The sequence below is a fragment of the Chiroxiphia lanceolata genome, chromosome 16 (genome assembly GCF_009829145.1).
Source record: "Chiroxiphia lanceolata isolate bChiLan1 chromosome 16, bChiLan1.pri, whole genome shotgun sequence".
Lineage (NCBI taxonomy): Eukaryota > Metazoa > Chordata > Aves > Passeriformes > Pipridae > Chiroxiphia > Chiroxiphia lanceolata.
Window position 1 is genome coordinate 1322874 of NC_045652.1, and position 16089 is coordinate 1338962.

The window sequence follows — 16089 nt, forward strand, 5'->3', positions numbered from 1 at the left end:
ATTCCACCTGAAGTCTGGAAACACGGGGGCCTTGCACTCCACACCAAATTTCACGAGTTTGTGGTGCGCTGTTGGGAGCTCGGTGAACTACCTTCAGACCTTCGTGATGCTGTCATCATCACCCTGTATAAGAAGAAAGGTATTAAATCTGACTGCTCAAACTACCGTGGTATTACTCTGCTCTCCATCGCTGGCAAAATCCTGGCAAGAATACTCTTGAACAGACTAATACCCACTATAGCAGAAGGAATTCTACCTGAAAGTCAGTGTGGTTTCAGAGCCAACAGGAGCACCACAGACATGGTATTTGTCCTCAGACAACTGCAAGAGAAGTGTAGGGAACAGAACAAAGGTCTCTATGTAACCTTTGTTGACCTCACCAAGGCTTTTGATACCGTGAGCAGAAAAGGTCTGTGGCAGATTTTGGAACGTTTAGGTTGCCCCCCCAAGTTCCTTAAAATGATCATCTCACTCCATGAGGATCAGCACGGCCAAGTCAGATATGGCAACACACTTTCTGAGCCCTTTTTAATTAAGAATGGTGTGAAACAAGGTTGTGTTCTCGCTCCTACCCTATTCACCGTCTTCTTTAGCATGATGCTCCAAAGGGCCACAGCAGACCTCGATGATCAGGACGGCATCTACATTCGATACCGTACTGATGGAAGCCTGTTCAATCTAAGGCGACTGAAGGCTCACATCAAGACCTTAAACCATCTTGTCCGGGAGCTGCTTTATGCTGATGACGCCGCCCTTGTTGCCCACACAGAAGCAGCTCTGCAGCGTTTAACATCCTGCTTTGCAGATGCTGCTGAGCTCTTTGGGCTGGAAGTCAGCTTAAAGAAGACAGAGGTCCTCCATCAACCTGCACCTCAGGAAGTCCCCCATCATCCCCACATCACCATTGGCCAATCAGAGCTCAAATCAGTCCAGCAGTTTAACTACCTTGGTAGCCTCATCTCCTCAGATGGTAAGATCGACGGAGATAGACAACAGGTTAGCTAAGGCATATAGTGCCTTTGGAAAACTCCACAAAAGAGTATGGCGTACTAAACACTTGAAGAAAAGCACCAAGATCGGTGTTTACAAAGCCATAGTGTTGTCTACTCTCCTATATGGTTCCGAATCATGGGTCATCTACCGGCACCACCTGCGTCTCCTAGAACGCTTCCATCAGCGCTGCCTCCGTACAATCCTTAACATCCGCTGGTCAGATTATGTGACCAATACATCTGTACTAGAGCAAGCAGCTGTCACTAGTATTGAGGCCATGTTACTGAGAACGCAGCTGCGATGGGCAGGGCACGTCTCAAGGATGAAGGACCAACCACCGCCTCCCTAAGATCCTGCTCTATGGTGAACTTGCCACTGGCTGCCACATGAGAGGAGCCCCGAAGAAAAGATACAAGGACTCCCTGAAACAACATCTCAGCCTTGGCCATATTGATCACCATAACTGGTCTACTCTGGCCTCAAATCGGGAGGCCTGGAGACACACCATCTACAATGCAGCTGTCTCCTTCGAGAACACACGCAGGATCACTCTCGAGGAAAAAAGGCAACGCAGAAAGAACCGTATCTTGCAAAATACACCATCTAAGGAGTCTTTCTGCTGCGCCTTTTGCAATCGGATATGTCTGTCACGTATTGGCCTCATAAGCCACCAGCGTGCCTGTAGCAAAAGTGGATAGTGCCTTCCCAAATCTTCGTTCGCGAAGCCCAGCCATGATGACAGCATGAGTTTAAAACGAAGTTACTTGTAGTAGCCAGGGATCCAACACAATGTGTCACACAAGGCAGAGAACAAGTGGTATTTGTTGATTACAAATAAAGACACAAATGAAGGATGCTGGTGACCAGTGACAGGACCCAGGGAACAGCTGGAGCTGTGCCAGGGCAGGGTCAGGCTGGATCTCAGGAAAAGGTTCTTCCCCCAGAGGGTGGTTGGGCACTGACCAGGCTCCCCAGGGCAGTGGGCACAGCCCCAAGGCTGCCAGAGCTCCAGGAGGGTTTGGACAATGCTTTCAGGCACATGGTGGGATTGTTGGGGTGTCCTGTGCAGGGTCAGGAGTTGGACTGGATGATCCCTGTGGGTCCCTTCAAGCTCAGCATCTTCTATGATTCTGTGACTCTCGCTGCCTTCCCTCATGGCCACCCATCTGAATGGCATCCTGCTATTCCAGTTATGCTTCTTTGACCCCATGACAAAACCAGCTGTTCGATGTTACATTTCCACTGTAACTCCCCCTAAACGTCAACCAGCAAGTACATGGTAACAATGAAACCTCTGTTCCCTCTTAAAGCAAGAACTAATCACAAGTGTGGGCAGACTGGTTCCACAAGATAGTAAAGACTGGAATATTTGCTCGAGGATCCTGTTCAGAATGCATCTTTTTCTAACTGAGAAAGCATAGGATCGTAGACTCTCCTGAGCTGGAAGGGACCCACAAGGATCATCCAGTCCAACTCCTGGCCCTGGTCAGACACCCCAACAATCCCACCCCATCCCTGAGAGCGTTGACCAAACACTCCTTGAGCTCTGGCAGGTTTGGGGCTGTGAAAAAGCCTCACTGTCCCATGCTGTCTCACATTTTAATACCATTTTAATGCAAAATGCAAATTGCTTTTCTCTTTACTTCCTTGAATAAAGTACAAATATCCTGTCCTGCGATGGAATGAGGGACTGGATTCCTGCAGGCTCTCAGGCACAACAGCCCCAATTCCACACAGCCCTATTTCCTGGCAGGTTATCAAACTACTTAAAATCACAAATGTATGAGCTTTCATACAGTGACTTGAGGTTACGAAGGTAGAGTACAATAAAAGTCCCTTTGACCTATCTAATCTTCAGAGCACTTAGCTGGAGAAAGATAAATATTTTGAGTGCAGTCATCTCTTCTGGCTGAGGCTCTGAAAACAAGAATGCACTTATGAGAAAGACATTTTGAGAGAGAACTGATTTCTGCCTGTTAAATTTTTCCTATTTGTTGAATAACAGTTGTGTTTTTCAAAAGAATTTCCTGTCTTTTCTTCCTGTAACATTTCAGAAGGTTTTGCAGTCTACCTTAGAAATAGTCTATTTAACCTCCATTCCCAGTCCTCCACTTGATGGATTGCTGTGAGCGCAATAAACACAGACAAAGCAGCCAAAATCCCTCTGACTGGTGGAACTTCACTCATTCCAGGAGTCTCCAACTCAAATGTCTTAAAGCAAACCTCACAAAAACCTGCTGCTCCTTTGCTACTTCTATTGACACGTAATATACGTGGTACGAACCCTTTTAAAAATTGCGTTTTCTGAATTTGCACTGAAAAGATTAACACGGAATATCTCAGTAACAAATATTTGCACCAATCACACCTGCACTGTGAGAGCATGGACTAGCTGTGCTCACAAAGACAACCAGGGTTCAGAGCACAGAAGCTGTGCTATATCATCATGAGATAAATTATTGCCATTTTTAACAGCAAGGTAATTTACTTCTTGTGTTTGTTCTCCTGTTTTCTCAATTTCTAAAGTGCAACTCCTGCTACAACAGAGATGAAAGGAGCTTGTTGCAGAATAACCTCGATTTGGAAGCAGTTGTAGGTGGCCTGAAATGCCACTGCAGGTCGCCCAGTGCTGAGCCCACAGCCTGTTTTGGTGCTGCCGAGACTCTCCTGGGCCTTGTTCACTGCCCTGAAGATGAAAAGCCTGTGGTGTTTCACAGGTAGGACTGGCCCTGATGTTCCTCTAACGACCACCATGCTCCAAAATATGAAATTCATTTTATTCTCTTCAGTACCTGCTGGTATTAGTATCAGGTGATGGCTTTAGAGCCTGACTTAGACTAAGACCTACATTAGATTTAGGGCTGTGTTTTCATACCAAAGCTCAGGACAGCTCAGCTGCTGAGATTCTTTCAGCCCAGTGTGGTCACAAGGTGTTTGTGCAGCACCTGCACATACTTGTACTTTAGACCCTGTATTTTGGGGAGGTGAATGTGTTTGTGCTCTGCTTGAAATGGAGACTTGTTATTTTTAACGACAGGTAGTTATTTCCATCAGTGACGAAATCATGTGTCACCTCAAACAAACTCTGAAATTCTGGCAATGCCACCCCTCCCTCTTCAAAAAGCTCTGCAAAAACAAGTCACTTATACTCCACTTACACTTAATATTAGTGAGGTGGAAGGGGCTGCTTTAGAGAGGAAATTAACTGCAAAGTAAATTCACTCTATGGAGAGGAAAGACTATTGAGTTTTCAAATACTGCTTTGTTTTCATTCTACTTTGCAAGAAGTTTCTGTTCCCTGTGGATTCCAAAGGCAGCTTTTGGCCTGTGGGTTCTACACCCCATGTTGTTATCCCGGCCTCTCCTGAAAGCTGTAGAAAAGACAGGGTGAGTTTGGGAATGGGGTGAAGCCTCCTGCTGGAACCCTTAGTTCCCTGAGAAAAGTTGAAGACCAAGCATGATCCTGAGTGAACTCCTGCAGTAATCTACTCATGCTTTACACAGAGCTGAGTTTAGACCATGGAAACCACATGTAGTCCACGCTGGAGTTCCATGGGACAGCTCATTTGCAGCTGGAAACACGAGCAGGACACCTGCAGCTCTCCACAGCTGAATGAAAGTGGAGGTGTAGTAACCCATTTGCTAAGATATCAATTCAGTGGCTTGTGCTATGGGAGTTTTGTGATTAATTTGTGAAATAAAAGTATATTTTTCCACCTGCAAGGTACCTGAGACAGCAGCAAGCTTACCTGGTACAGTTACCCTGGGAGAGCTGAGGCATTATCCCCCTTTTGGCACTGGCCATGGAAACATTAGCTTCTCCACCTGGAATACAGCCTTGGGCTTGTGGCTCCACTGCCCTGCTCCCCCAGACACAGGGGTGATACCTGCCTTTGGAGCACAACATTTACAGAATCAAGTGCCTGAAGAAAGTTGGAGAGGGAATTTTGATGAGGTAACAGGCCAAGGGGGAATGGCTTCCCACTGCCAGAGGGCAGAGATAGATGGGATATCGTGAAGAAATGCTTGGCTGTGAGGGTGGTGAGGCCCTGGCACAGGTTGCCCAGAGAAGCTGTGGCTGCCCCATCCCTGGCAGTGTCCAAGGCCAGGCTGGACGGGGCTTGGATTCACCTGGGCTAGTGGAAGATGTCCCCGCCCATGGCAGGGGGTGGAACGAGGTAGGCTTTAAGGTTCCTTCCAACCCAAACCATTCCATGATTCTAAGATTTGCTTTTTTTAATCACGTATTTGACTCAGATATTGAAAGAGAAAAATCCCAGGTTTGTAAACTACCGCTCATTTTCATCCTAACTCTGCCAATGTCTATCACAGGACCCAGCCACTGAAGTTACAGTAGGAAAACCCATATCTACCCAAATCATCCCCTTGGTGTAGTTGTTTTTCCCCTCTGGAAAATAGACAGTATCCTAATCCTCTGAACGAGGACAATGGAACTGCAGTGGCTGTAAGGGCTGTGTGTGCTGTGTTGTGTGTGAGACACGGGAGTGTCAGAGGTGGTGGGGACAAAGAGCCGGATCCTTGGAGTGCTGTCGCGGTCCGTGTCCCTCGGGGGTCTCTGTCCCGGTCCATGTCCCTCAGGGATCTCTGTCCCGATCCATGTCCCTCAGGGATCTCTGTCCCGGTCCATGTCCCTCAGGGATCTCTGTCCCGGTCCGTCTCTCTCAGGGGTCTCTGTCCCGGTCCGTCTCTCTCAGGGGTCTCTGTCCCGGTCCGTGCCCCTCAGAGATCTCTGTCCCGGTCCGTGCCCCTCAGAGATCTCTGTCCCGGTCCGTGTCCCTCAGAGATCTCTGTCCCGGTCCGTGTCCCTCAGAGATCTCTGTCCCGGTCTATGTCCCTCAGGGGTCTCTCTGTTCCGGACCATCTCCCTCAGGGATCAATGGCCCGACCCCGCACCGACCTCCGCCCGTTCCCGCCGCCCGCCAGGGGGCGCTGCCGGCGCCGCCCGCCGAGCGCCCGCCAAGATGGCGGCGTGTGGGGCGATGGGGCCCGCGGGCGGGGGGTCCGGGCGGGCGGCGGGGGTCGGTGCGGTCCTGGCGCTGGCGGTGCTCGGCTGGCTGCAGGTGGCCCGCGGCGCCGGGTGAGTGTCCGGGCGCCGCCTGCCCCGGGGCGGGGCCTTCCCCGGCTCCCGAGGCCGGGCTGGTGGTGCGGTGCTGAGCGGGACAGACCCCCCGAACCGCGGCGATCACCCCGGCGACACGGGGGAAGCACGGCCGGGGTGTCAGCGGGGCCGTGCCCCCTCGGAGCCGCTCCCGTCCCTCCCGCTCGCAGCCTTGGCAGCCGCGTGTTCTCGTTGCAGGAGCCCCCCTGGTGACCCCGCGCTCCAGCCCTACTCCCCGGGCCGGCACGGCCCCCGGCACGGCCACCGGCACGTCCGGGACTGCCAGCCCCGCAGGTACGGCAATGTCACACACGAGGCGTGGCCCGGCGACAACAGCACGGCCGGCCCGGTGGCCGCCACCAGGACGTTCGTCTCGTACCTCCCCCCCGAGGGCAGCGGCCGCAAGGTGCTCTACGGGCACTTCACGTTCGTGAGGAACCCCCTGCGCACCCTCTCGGTGCTGGAGCCGGGCGGCGCCGGCGGCTGCCGGGAGCAGCGCAGAGCCACCGTGCAGGAGACAGCCCAGCTCGGGAACTGTCTGGTGGCCCAGAACGGCGGGTACTTCAACATGGAAACCGGAGAGTGCCTGGGGAACGTTGTGAGCGATGGGAAGCTGGTGAGGAATTCTGGAGGGCTACAGAACGCTCAGTTTGGCATCCGGAAGGATGGCACCATGGTGTTCGGGTAAGAGCTGGGGCTGTGTGGAGAGCACTTTCCACGCTGAAGGCTTTTGGGCATCACTGGGGCAGGAAGCTCATCCCAGGCACTGCCTCCTTGGCCTCTCCCAGCTGCAGTAGAAGGACATTTTGAATGCTGAAGATAGGGATGTTCTACTTGTACCCCATGCAGCTATCTCTCCTAGGATGAAAGGAAGCTGGATAAGTTACTGTGATGATCTCTAGCTGGTTAGGTTCCAGTGTCTCCTCTCCCAACATACAGCAAGGACACTTGATAGTGGTTGAAGTGGGGGAGAGATCTGTCCTCCCCAAGAGAAGAGACAGAGTGGACTCTGAGTCTGCTCTGACTGCAGCACAGAAAGGCTGGGCTTGGAAAGAACCTCAGGAGGAGCCTCATCCAGCACAGGTTGGCTGGAGGAGGCTGCTCAGGCCATGTCCAGTTGAACATCTCCAAGAATGGAGACTCCACATCCTCTCTGGGCAAACCTGTTTTCTGAACACTTCAGGGATGGTGACTCCACCACTGCCCTGGGCAGCTGTGCCAGGGCCTGACCACCCTTTTCATGAAGTTTTCCCAGTATCCATCTAAACCTCCTCTGGCACAACTTGAGGCCGTTTCCTCTCATCCTGTCCCTTGTTCCCTGGGAGCAGAGTCTGCCCCCCCCCCCCCCGGCTCCCCCCTCCTGTCAGGGGGTTGCAGAGCCAGAAGGTCCCCCCTGAGCCTCCTTTGCTCCAGGCTGAGCCCCCCCAGCTCCCTCAGCTGCTCCTGCTGCTCCAGCCCCTTCCCAGCTCCATTCCCTTCCCTGGACACGCCCCAGCCCCTCAGTGTCTCTTGTCTGAGGGGCCCAGAACTGCCCCCAGGGCTGGAGGTGCCCCAGCAGTGCCAGCACAGGGATGGGCACTGCCCTGGGCTTGCTGGTCCAGCCACACTGTGGCTGGTACAAAGTAGGTGCCAGTGGCTTTATTGCCCACCTTGGTGTGTGACACTCCCCAAGCATCTGGAGACAGAACCCTCAGATGAGGAATAGCTGGCAAAGGAACTGTAGTGCTCCCTGGAATGAAAGGCCCCAGGAGCTGCAGCAAGCCTGAAGGGCCCAGAAGGGCTCCCAGGGTCCTTCTGATGGTCTCAGAAGATGGAGCAGCAGCCTGGAAGCTGCTGCAGCTGCTGGCTGCATTCCCCACCCTTCTGGTAGCTCCCACCCAGGCCTTAGCGAGGGTCCCTGCAAAGCCAAACTGATTGTGCCAAGCCAGGGCTTTATCCTGCAGCTGTTCTCTGAGAGCCCTGAGCACCAAGGCCTTCACTTCTGTGGCACAGGGGCTGCCTGAGGTGGTGACATGTCTTTAGTGAGGGGGCCTCTGCTGAGGGGACCAACAGCAACTGCAAGGTCGCTGTTGGTCCTTAACCTCAGCTCTGCCCTGCTCTCTCCTGCTCTGGCAGAGTGTCCCTGTTGGTGGTGCTCAGTGGCTTTGTGGCTCCCAAACCATGACCCTAGAAATAGTTTGAGTGTAAATAATTTGGGCTGTCAGGGCAGTGGGGAAAGTAATTCACCCTTCAGTCTTTCACTGCACCATGACCAGCAGGGCGGAGCACAGGGCACACTGTTACCCCCACCCTGCAGAGCTGCTGCCCCTTTCTGGGCTGATAATGGGGGGTTTCAGGCTTTAAAATGCCCAAGCTGTTGTGTGGTTTGATCCATTTTCAGCCGTGTTGTCTTTGTGTTCCCTTCCCATGGGGAGAGGGAGTTCTTTTTGCATGTTTTTCATTCAGGTATTTGCAGTTACACTTTTTTACAAAGCAAAAAGCTTTGTTTTCCCACAGTCATGGATACTAAACAATTAAAAGTTGAGCATCCAGTTCCCACAGGACATCAAAAGAGTCAGTTTTAAACCCAAAAGCACAGGCAGAGCTTACAGCCAGAGCTCAGCTGTCCAGCCACAGCCCCTTCTCCTGTCTCTCCTGTTACAAACATCACCCAGCACCAGGCTCTGGTGAGGCAGGTGTTACTCATCACCCTGATCCTTGAGAGAGGAATATCCCTTGGGAAGCACCCCATGGTGACACACAACACCCGAGCGTGGAAGTGGCAGCTGGACAGTGCTTTTACTGCCTGGCTGGTCGGTGACAGGGTTTGCTGTCTGGAGGAGCAGAGGGAGCTCTTCCCAGATGGAGGGGAGCAGGTAGCACCCAGCTGAGTCTTCTCCTCCGTGCAGCTGCAGGAGGCTGGATGCTGTAGCTCCAAATCCTCTCCAAAGCTGTTTGGTGTCGCAGTTGTGGAGGATGGAAGCTGACAGGCAGCAAGATGTTACAGCTGCTTCCACAGATCCCTGAGTCTTTGGCAGTGGCTCTGGCCTTGTGTTCTGCCAGATGCTTTCTGCCCTTGTTATCCTGGCTCAGGTCCATTGGCCACATTGCTGGCGGGAGTTGTTTCAGGCACAGTGGCCTGGGACCGTCATGAACTGTGGGTTTGTGCAGAAGAGCAGAGAACAGAGGCCACTCTGGATGCTAAAGTGATGTTTCACACTTCTTGGCCTCTGGTTTTGGATGTAACTACCCTTCATTCCAACACCTTCTCCCCCTCTCCCTGCTGCTGGCAGCAGGAGAGGCTTTTACATGACACTGCTGTGACCGTGGGTAACCCTTCCTGCTCTCTCTTTCCTAGTTACCTGTCTGAGGAGGATGTCTTGGATCAAACAAACCCTTTTGTGCAGCTTGTGAGTGGGGTGGTTTGGCTCCTCAGAGATGGAGAAGTTTACATCAATGAGAGCCGGGACGCCGAGTGCGGGAACACTCAAACCACAGGTAAACCCTGGGGAGCCTGGCCATGGACTGTCCTTCCCACGGGGCTCTTGGAAGGAGGGGCACTTTCATGGAAACATGGAATGGTTTGGGTTGGAAGAGACCTTAGAGACCATCTTGTTCCAACCTCCCTTCCAATATCCCGGGATTCTCCAAGCCCCGTCCAACATGGCCTTGGACACTTCCAGGGATCCAGGGGCAGCCACAGCTTCTCTGGGCAACCTGTGCCAGGGCCTCCCCACCCTCACAGGGAAGAATTTCTTCCTAATATCCAATCTAACCTGTGAAGAGAAACTCAGAGAAGTTGCCTCTTACAGGAGTTTAAAACTGAGGGCTGGTGAATCCCTTGCTTTGTCTCTGTGCCGGACAAAAACTTAATCAAGAGCACTTTTCTGGGGCTTGGATGAACAGGAGGAGCCCAGGCTGTGCTCTCACTGGTTCGGTTCAGATGAGCCCCTTGCTGGGAGCTGTTTTGCAGACAGAGGTGTGTGACCAGCCCGTTCTGGCCCAGCTGGGGTGTGAATTGTTCCATCTCCTGCACAGGCACCTTCGACAAGTTCATCAACGTGATCTCGGCCAGGACTGCGGTGGGACACGACCGCCAGGGCCGGCTGGTCCTGGTCCACGTGGATGGACAGACAGAATCCAGGGGGTAAGGGCTTGGGGAAGGTCTGAAATGCCTGAACTGGAGCGACTCTGCAGCTGCCAGGGATATGTTTTAGGGTAGAGACTCACAGAGCTCAAGGGAGCCAGGGAGGGCTCACACAGCCCCCAGACAGCGAGTCAGGGTGGCCGGGATGGGAGAGCTGCTCCTTCCACCAAGGAGAGGGACAGACTTCTACCACAGCAGCTTCACTGAAGTCAATCAATGAATCACCTTTGCTTTGCAGGGTCAACCTGTGGGAAATGGCAGAATTCCTGAAGCAGCAGGGAGTCATCAATGCCATCAACCTGGATGGTGGAGGCTCTGCCACGCTGGTCTTGAACGGAACCCTTGCCAACTACCCCTCTGAGCACTGGTAGGTGCTGGTGGCTCGTGCCAGGGCTGCACAGGTGGCCCTGCAGCTCCTGTTGGGATGCAGAGCCCAGTCCTGCCCCCAGCTCAACCAGGAGGGCACAGCAAAAGCAGGTGACAGGATCTGGGGGAGAGAGTGGCTCTGAAGTTTTAAGCAATTGAATGACTCCATATTTTTTCCACTCAGTCATCCAGGATTAAAGCTGAGCTGGTTTCAGACAGGCAGCAAAGCTGTGACTGAGTGGCCTGATGTGGGAATCGGATAAGGCAGCAGCTCTTAGACTGGGAGATCCAGAGCTGCACTTTCATGGGAGATCTGTCAGCAGCTTGTGGAAGAGAACCACTACCTTGGAGACCCTGCCCTGCCTCAGGGCAGAACCTAAAGAACATTTTACTTTAAATTCAGCTTTTTAGTCATCTCTGACTGTAAACTTGGAGGGATTTAACACTCAGTTACCATAACTGCAAGGATACAATTTATATCAAAGCAAATAACGTTCAGGGAAAGGCATGTTGGATGCCAAAACCGGGGAAGCTGAGACTGCTTAAAGGGAGATTTTGTTTGTTGCTTCTGTAATTCCATGTTTGAAATTACTCCTATCCAATGGGGTTTTAATGGTTAGTTAAAACACCGGCTCAAATCTAGTTTTGTGTTTGTATTTTCCTGTTATTAACATCCTTGTTGGCCAGTGTGAACGGGGGGGACAGTCTGTGGGTTATATCCGCTGGCTCCGGGTGGGGCTGGGGCAGCGCAGTGTCTGCACAGCTCACGTGTCCCCTCCCGTGTCCCCTCAGCTCCTTCGACAGCACGTGGCGCTGCCCCCGGCGCGTCTCCACCGTGGTGTGTGTGCACGAGCCACGCTGCCACCCCCCCGACTGCAGCGGGCACGGGCTGTGCCAGGCCGGGCGCTGCCGCTGCTCCGGGGCCTTCTGGACAGGCCCTGCCTGCGACAGCCTGGACTGTGGCCCTGCCAACTGCAGCCTGCACGGCCTCTGCACCCCCTGTGAGTCGGGGACAGGGTGGGTGCTGCATCCCTGGGAACGTCCTGGGCCTGGCTGGGGGTTGGGGCTGCCCTCCCCCTGCCCTGCAGCGGCTGCAGCAGCAGTGGGGATAAGCAGAACATGTTGCCTTCAGGAGCCAGCAGGGCTGGGCTGGGCTCGGGCCTGGGAACTGGGCCTGAAATAAGCCTTGATGTCAAGCTCTGGGCCTCAGTTTCCCTTCCTGCCCCGGGGTTGCTTCAGGTTTAAGGCAGGGCAGTGTATTATGGTGTGTGGCAGCAGCTGGTTCTGCCCTGTCCCTTTACTGTTCCTCCTTTACTTGTCTCTCCCACTTCATGATTTTTATCGCTGTGCCATTGCCACTTCCTCATAAATTCATTTCAAAGCCAGGGACTGCTGGAATGTCCACCCCCAGCTTCTGCCCCTCTGTGCTGCTCAGTCCCGTTCTCCTCTTCCTGTGCTCTGGTTCAGCTCTCATTCAGGTGTGCACCAGTGCAGTGCAGAGCTTGGTGGGTGCAGGGGTGCAGCAGCTGACCTAGAGTTGATCCCAGGGAATCCCCTCAGCAGGGATTCTGCTGCCTTTGGCAGCTGCAGTGGGTGAACCCACCATGGGTGTGAGTGCAGGGTTCCTCTTCTGGGTGTTTCCTGGCAGGGGTAAGGGGGCATCTCAAGAGGCAGAGGCTCCTAATTTTGGGTCCCTGCTGTTTCCAAGTGGTTTTTTTGTTGTCATTAATGGCTGTTCCATGTGTTTGCACAGCTGGATGCCTGTGTGATGCCGGCTGGACTGGCAGCAACTGCACGGAAGGTAAACACTCACTGCTACTGCACTCTGCTTCTCCCAGCCAGGGAGAGGGGACTGGGACCACTTCCCAAGAGGGAGCAGGGAAGGGAGAGGCCAAACACATCCCAGGCTGTGGCTGTGCTGGGGTGTGTCACTGTGTAGTGAGGGCCCTGATGACGTCCCTGCTTGTCTCTGCAGCCTGTGCTCCTGGTTTCTATGGGGAATCCTGCAGCCAGAAGTGCCAGTGCCAGCACGGTGGCTCCTGTGACCCTGTACATGGAGCCTGTTCCTGCCCCCCTGGGTTCTATGGCACCAGCTGTGAGCACGGTAAGGGCTGCTCTGAAGGGCCACCTGGGCTGGGAGAGGGTTTTGTGTCACCTCTGAGCCACCTCTTGCACGCAAAGCAAGAGGGAGATGCCAGGGGGGCTCAGGCCTGAATGTCACAGCTGGAGTGTCACCAGCTGGCTCCCAGCTCTTCCTGTCCTACCCAAGTGGGCTAAAAAGGAAAGTAAGGAGCAGAGAGGAAGGAGGAGTTTCCTTCATCAACAGAAAATTGTGGATTTCTGTTTAGTCTCAGCCCCAAAGCTCCCGAGTGTAGAACAGGATCATCCACTGCTCCAGGGTGTTGCAGCAGACCCTGCCTGTAGCCCAGGCTTCAGGTGATCCAGGTCAGTACCTGTGGAGTGCTCCAGAGGCCATCCCACCTTCCCAGTGTGGCTGTCCCTGTGCCAGTGCTGACGAGGCTGGTGCTGTTCTCCCTTGTGTCACCACTCGCTTCTCTGAGGCACTTGGGGCCCTGTGGATCCCAGCAAACAAGTTAATTACAGCAGGGTGTAAACTCCACATGTGCCTCATTCCATTAGGGATGGTGTTCCAGCCTGGGAATGCTCAGGCAGCTCCATCCCAGAGGAGTTGCCCAGAGAAGCTGTGGCTGCCCCATCCCTGGGAGTGTCCAAGGCCAGGTTGGACGGGGCTTGGAGCAACCTGGGCTAGTGGAAGGTGTCCCTGCCCATGGCAGGGGGTGGGACTGGATGAGCTTTAAGGTCTCTCCCAGCCCAGCCCATTCTGGGATTCTGTGTCCCCCTGACACACAAAGGGGCAGCAGAGAACTCCCAGTGTGGTGCTCCCAGGCTGCTGCAGGCTCAGCTGAGCTGGAGGAGCTGGAGCCACAGCCTGGGTGGTTCCAGAGCAGGTGGAGCTTTGGCAATGACCAACCTCTTCGTGTCAACTCCCCAGAGTGTCCCCTGGGCTGGTTTGGGCCCAACTGCCAGAGCCAGTGTGTGTGTGAGCACTCGTGTCCCTGCGACCCCCAGACCGGCAGCTGCAACACCACCCACGACAGGGCACTGCAGGAGGAGCTGCTCAGAGGTACCTGCAGGGCCTGGGGGTTGTAAAAAACAGTTGAAAGAACAGCCTTGGTGCATAATGTTGGTCTAGTCACCAGCTCTGCTTAAGCTTGCTCTTTTTTCAGTGGAATTTTACACCCTCCTCCCCAACACTGCCTTTCTTCCCTCTTTGTTTTCCAGCTGGACAGTGTGTGGCTTCCCAGAATAAGGAAAGGAGCAAAGAAAGATTCTCTCTGTCAGAGTAAGTGGGTGGTACACACTGTGTGCCTCAGAGGCTGTCACAGAGCACACGGGGAGGGGCTCAGCCTGGAGAAAAGGAGGCTCAGGGGGGACCTTCTCGTTCTCTGCAACTCCCTGACAGGAGGGAGGAGCTGGGGGGGGGTCGGGCTCTGCTCCCAGGGAACAAGGGACAGGACAAGAGGAAACAGCCTCAAGTTGTGCCAGTGGAGATTTAGATATTGGGGAAATTTCTTCATGGAAAGGGTGGTGACAGCTGCCCAGGGCAGTCACCATCTCTGGAGAGGGATTTAGAAGCCTGCGGCTGTAACACTTGGGAACATGGGTTAGTGGTGGCCTTGGCAGCACCGGGGACTTGATTATCTTAGAGGGCTTTTCCAACCTAAAGGATTCCCTGATTCTCTCCTGCCTGAGAGCAGGACCACAAACGGGAAGGCAGAGGAGGGAGGACAGTCCTTGACAAATCATTTGCACCCTGGGAACACGAGACACAGGCCGAGATGTTGGCTATGTGGGTTTTTCTTGTCCCCCAGGAGCACGTGGCTGTCCCTGAGCTGTGGCCTGGCCCTGCTGCTGGTGCTCAGTGCCCTGGGGAACGTGGGGCTGGTGCTGAGGGCGCGGTCGGAGCGGCAGCGCGGGGACTATCGGTACCACCCCCTGAGGGACATCAACGGGGAGGCCACACACCCCCCCAGTGCTGCTGCCTGGGAGCCAGAGGACACTCGGGAGCCAGAGGACACTCAGGACTCACTTTAGAGTCCCGGCTGGGAAGAGAGGAGGTGTTTCACTGTGCCCCCTGCACAGCCCCTCAGCACTGAGTGGGACAGAGTCACCGTGCCCGAGGTGACCCAGCCCAGGAACTGCCCTTGCTCAGCCACAGCTCCCTCTCCTCTGCTGCTCCAGCCCCAGCCCCCAGGGCTGCATCCCCAGTGGCCGTGATGGGATGCAGGGCACTGGGTAAGGGAATCCCACAGCGGCAGCAGGAAAGGAAAGGGGCTGGTTCCTTCCTAACCCTGAGGGACTTGGGTGAGCAGTGCCAGCCACAGGCACCTCAGGAAGGTCCCTGCCCACCGGGGCAGTGCTGAGTGTTTTTAAGACTCAGCAAGGTAAACTGCCTCTAGCACAAAGCTGGGTTAGGGAAGCTGGTGCCTAAGGGTGTTAGAGTCTATGTCTGCCCTTCCCTGGTGAGCTCAGATTTTAATCAGAAAAGTGACAAAACGTTTTAAAATGCTGAAGCAGGTGCAGCACCCAGTGAAACCAGAGCCCTCCTCCTGGCCCAGAGGCGTGTGATGGGCACTGCATCTTGGGGAGGCTCTTGCAGCTCAGCAACAGGAAAAGCCTTGTCAGGTCACAAGTTCCATTGGTGCATCTCTTGTAGCCCCAGCAGCTGACGGGCTCTGGGGGCTCAGGGACTGTCACCAGCCAGGGAAGGGGACAGACAGGGACAGCCTGGCATGGCTGGCAGGACACGGCCTGGGCTGCCCTGCCCCAGCTGGACTCTCCTCAGAGGGACCACAACCAGTGAGCTCTTCAAGCCCTCCCAGATCCCAAACACCTCGTCTGGAAATCCAGAACCCCTCCTTGCACAATTAAACTGAAACAGTGTTAAGAGTTTGCTTCCACTGAGGGAAAGCCAGCCTTTAACGTGCCCCTTGGATGCTGCAGAGGGGTTAGAGCCTGTCTGAGCCCCAACACTCACAGTTTTATGCACTCACTCCCTTTTTACCTTTCCATGTAAAGGATGTGTAATTTCTGTGCCACTGTTGGCATCGGATCAGCCTGTAACCAGAAGACTCTATTTTTCTATGATTTACAGAAGATTATTTGAAATTGAATAAAGTCTATTAGTGCTACCTGCCTGAAACTCAGATTCCTGATGCCCAGCTGCAGAAGGATACGTGATCCTTTCCCAGTTAACCTCAGCCTCCCATTGGAACCCAGGGACCTTTTATTTTAAATAACAGTCACACTGCAGGATGTGCTGTCCCAACCCACTCTGGGCTAGGAAACTAAACAAAAATGCTGGTTCTGCAGGGAAAAAGTGACCATTTTAGTTCAAGAGCAGGAATAAGTGACCACAAGCCAGCCTTACCTCTGCTTCTGGGGGAAAGAGCAGCACCCAGGC

The 16089-nt window shown here is 54.0% G+C and overlaps 1 protein-coding gene across 1 annotated transcript; it reads left to right on the top strand.

Moving 5' to 3' along the window:
• Positions 1-5975: 5975 nt before the first annotated feature.
• NAGPA (N-acetylglucosamine-1-phosphodiester alpha-N-acetylglucosaminidase) lies at positions 5976-15828 on the top strand. The gene is made up of 11 exons (XM_032704287.1): positions 5976-6091; positions 6311-6796; positions 9450-9589; positions 10130-10238; positions 10477-10605; positions 11397-11605; positions 12358-12405; positions 12580-12708; positions 13618-13749; positions 13908-13968; positions 14498-15828. The coding sequence occupies exons 1-11, from the start codon at positions 5976-5978 to the stop codon at positions 14718-14720; spliced, it is 1782 nt and encodes a 593-aa protein (XP_032560178.1). The 3' UTR covers positions 14721-15828.
• The last annotated feature ends 261 nt before the right edge of the window (positions 15829-16089 follow it).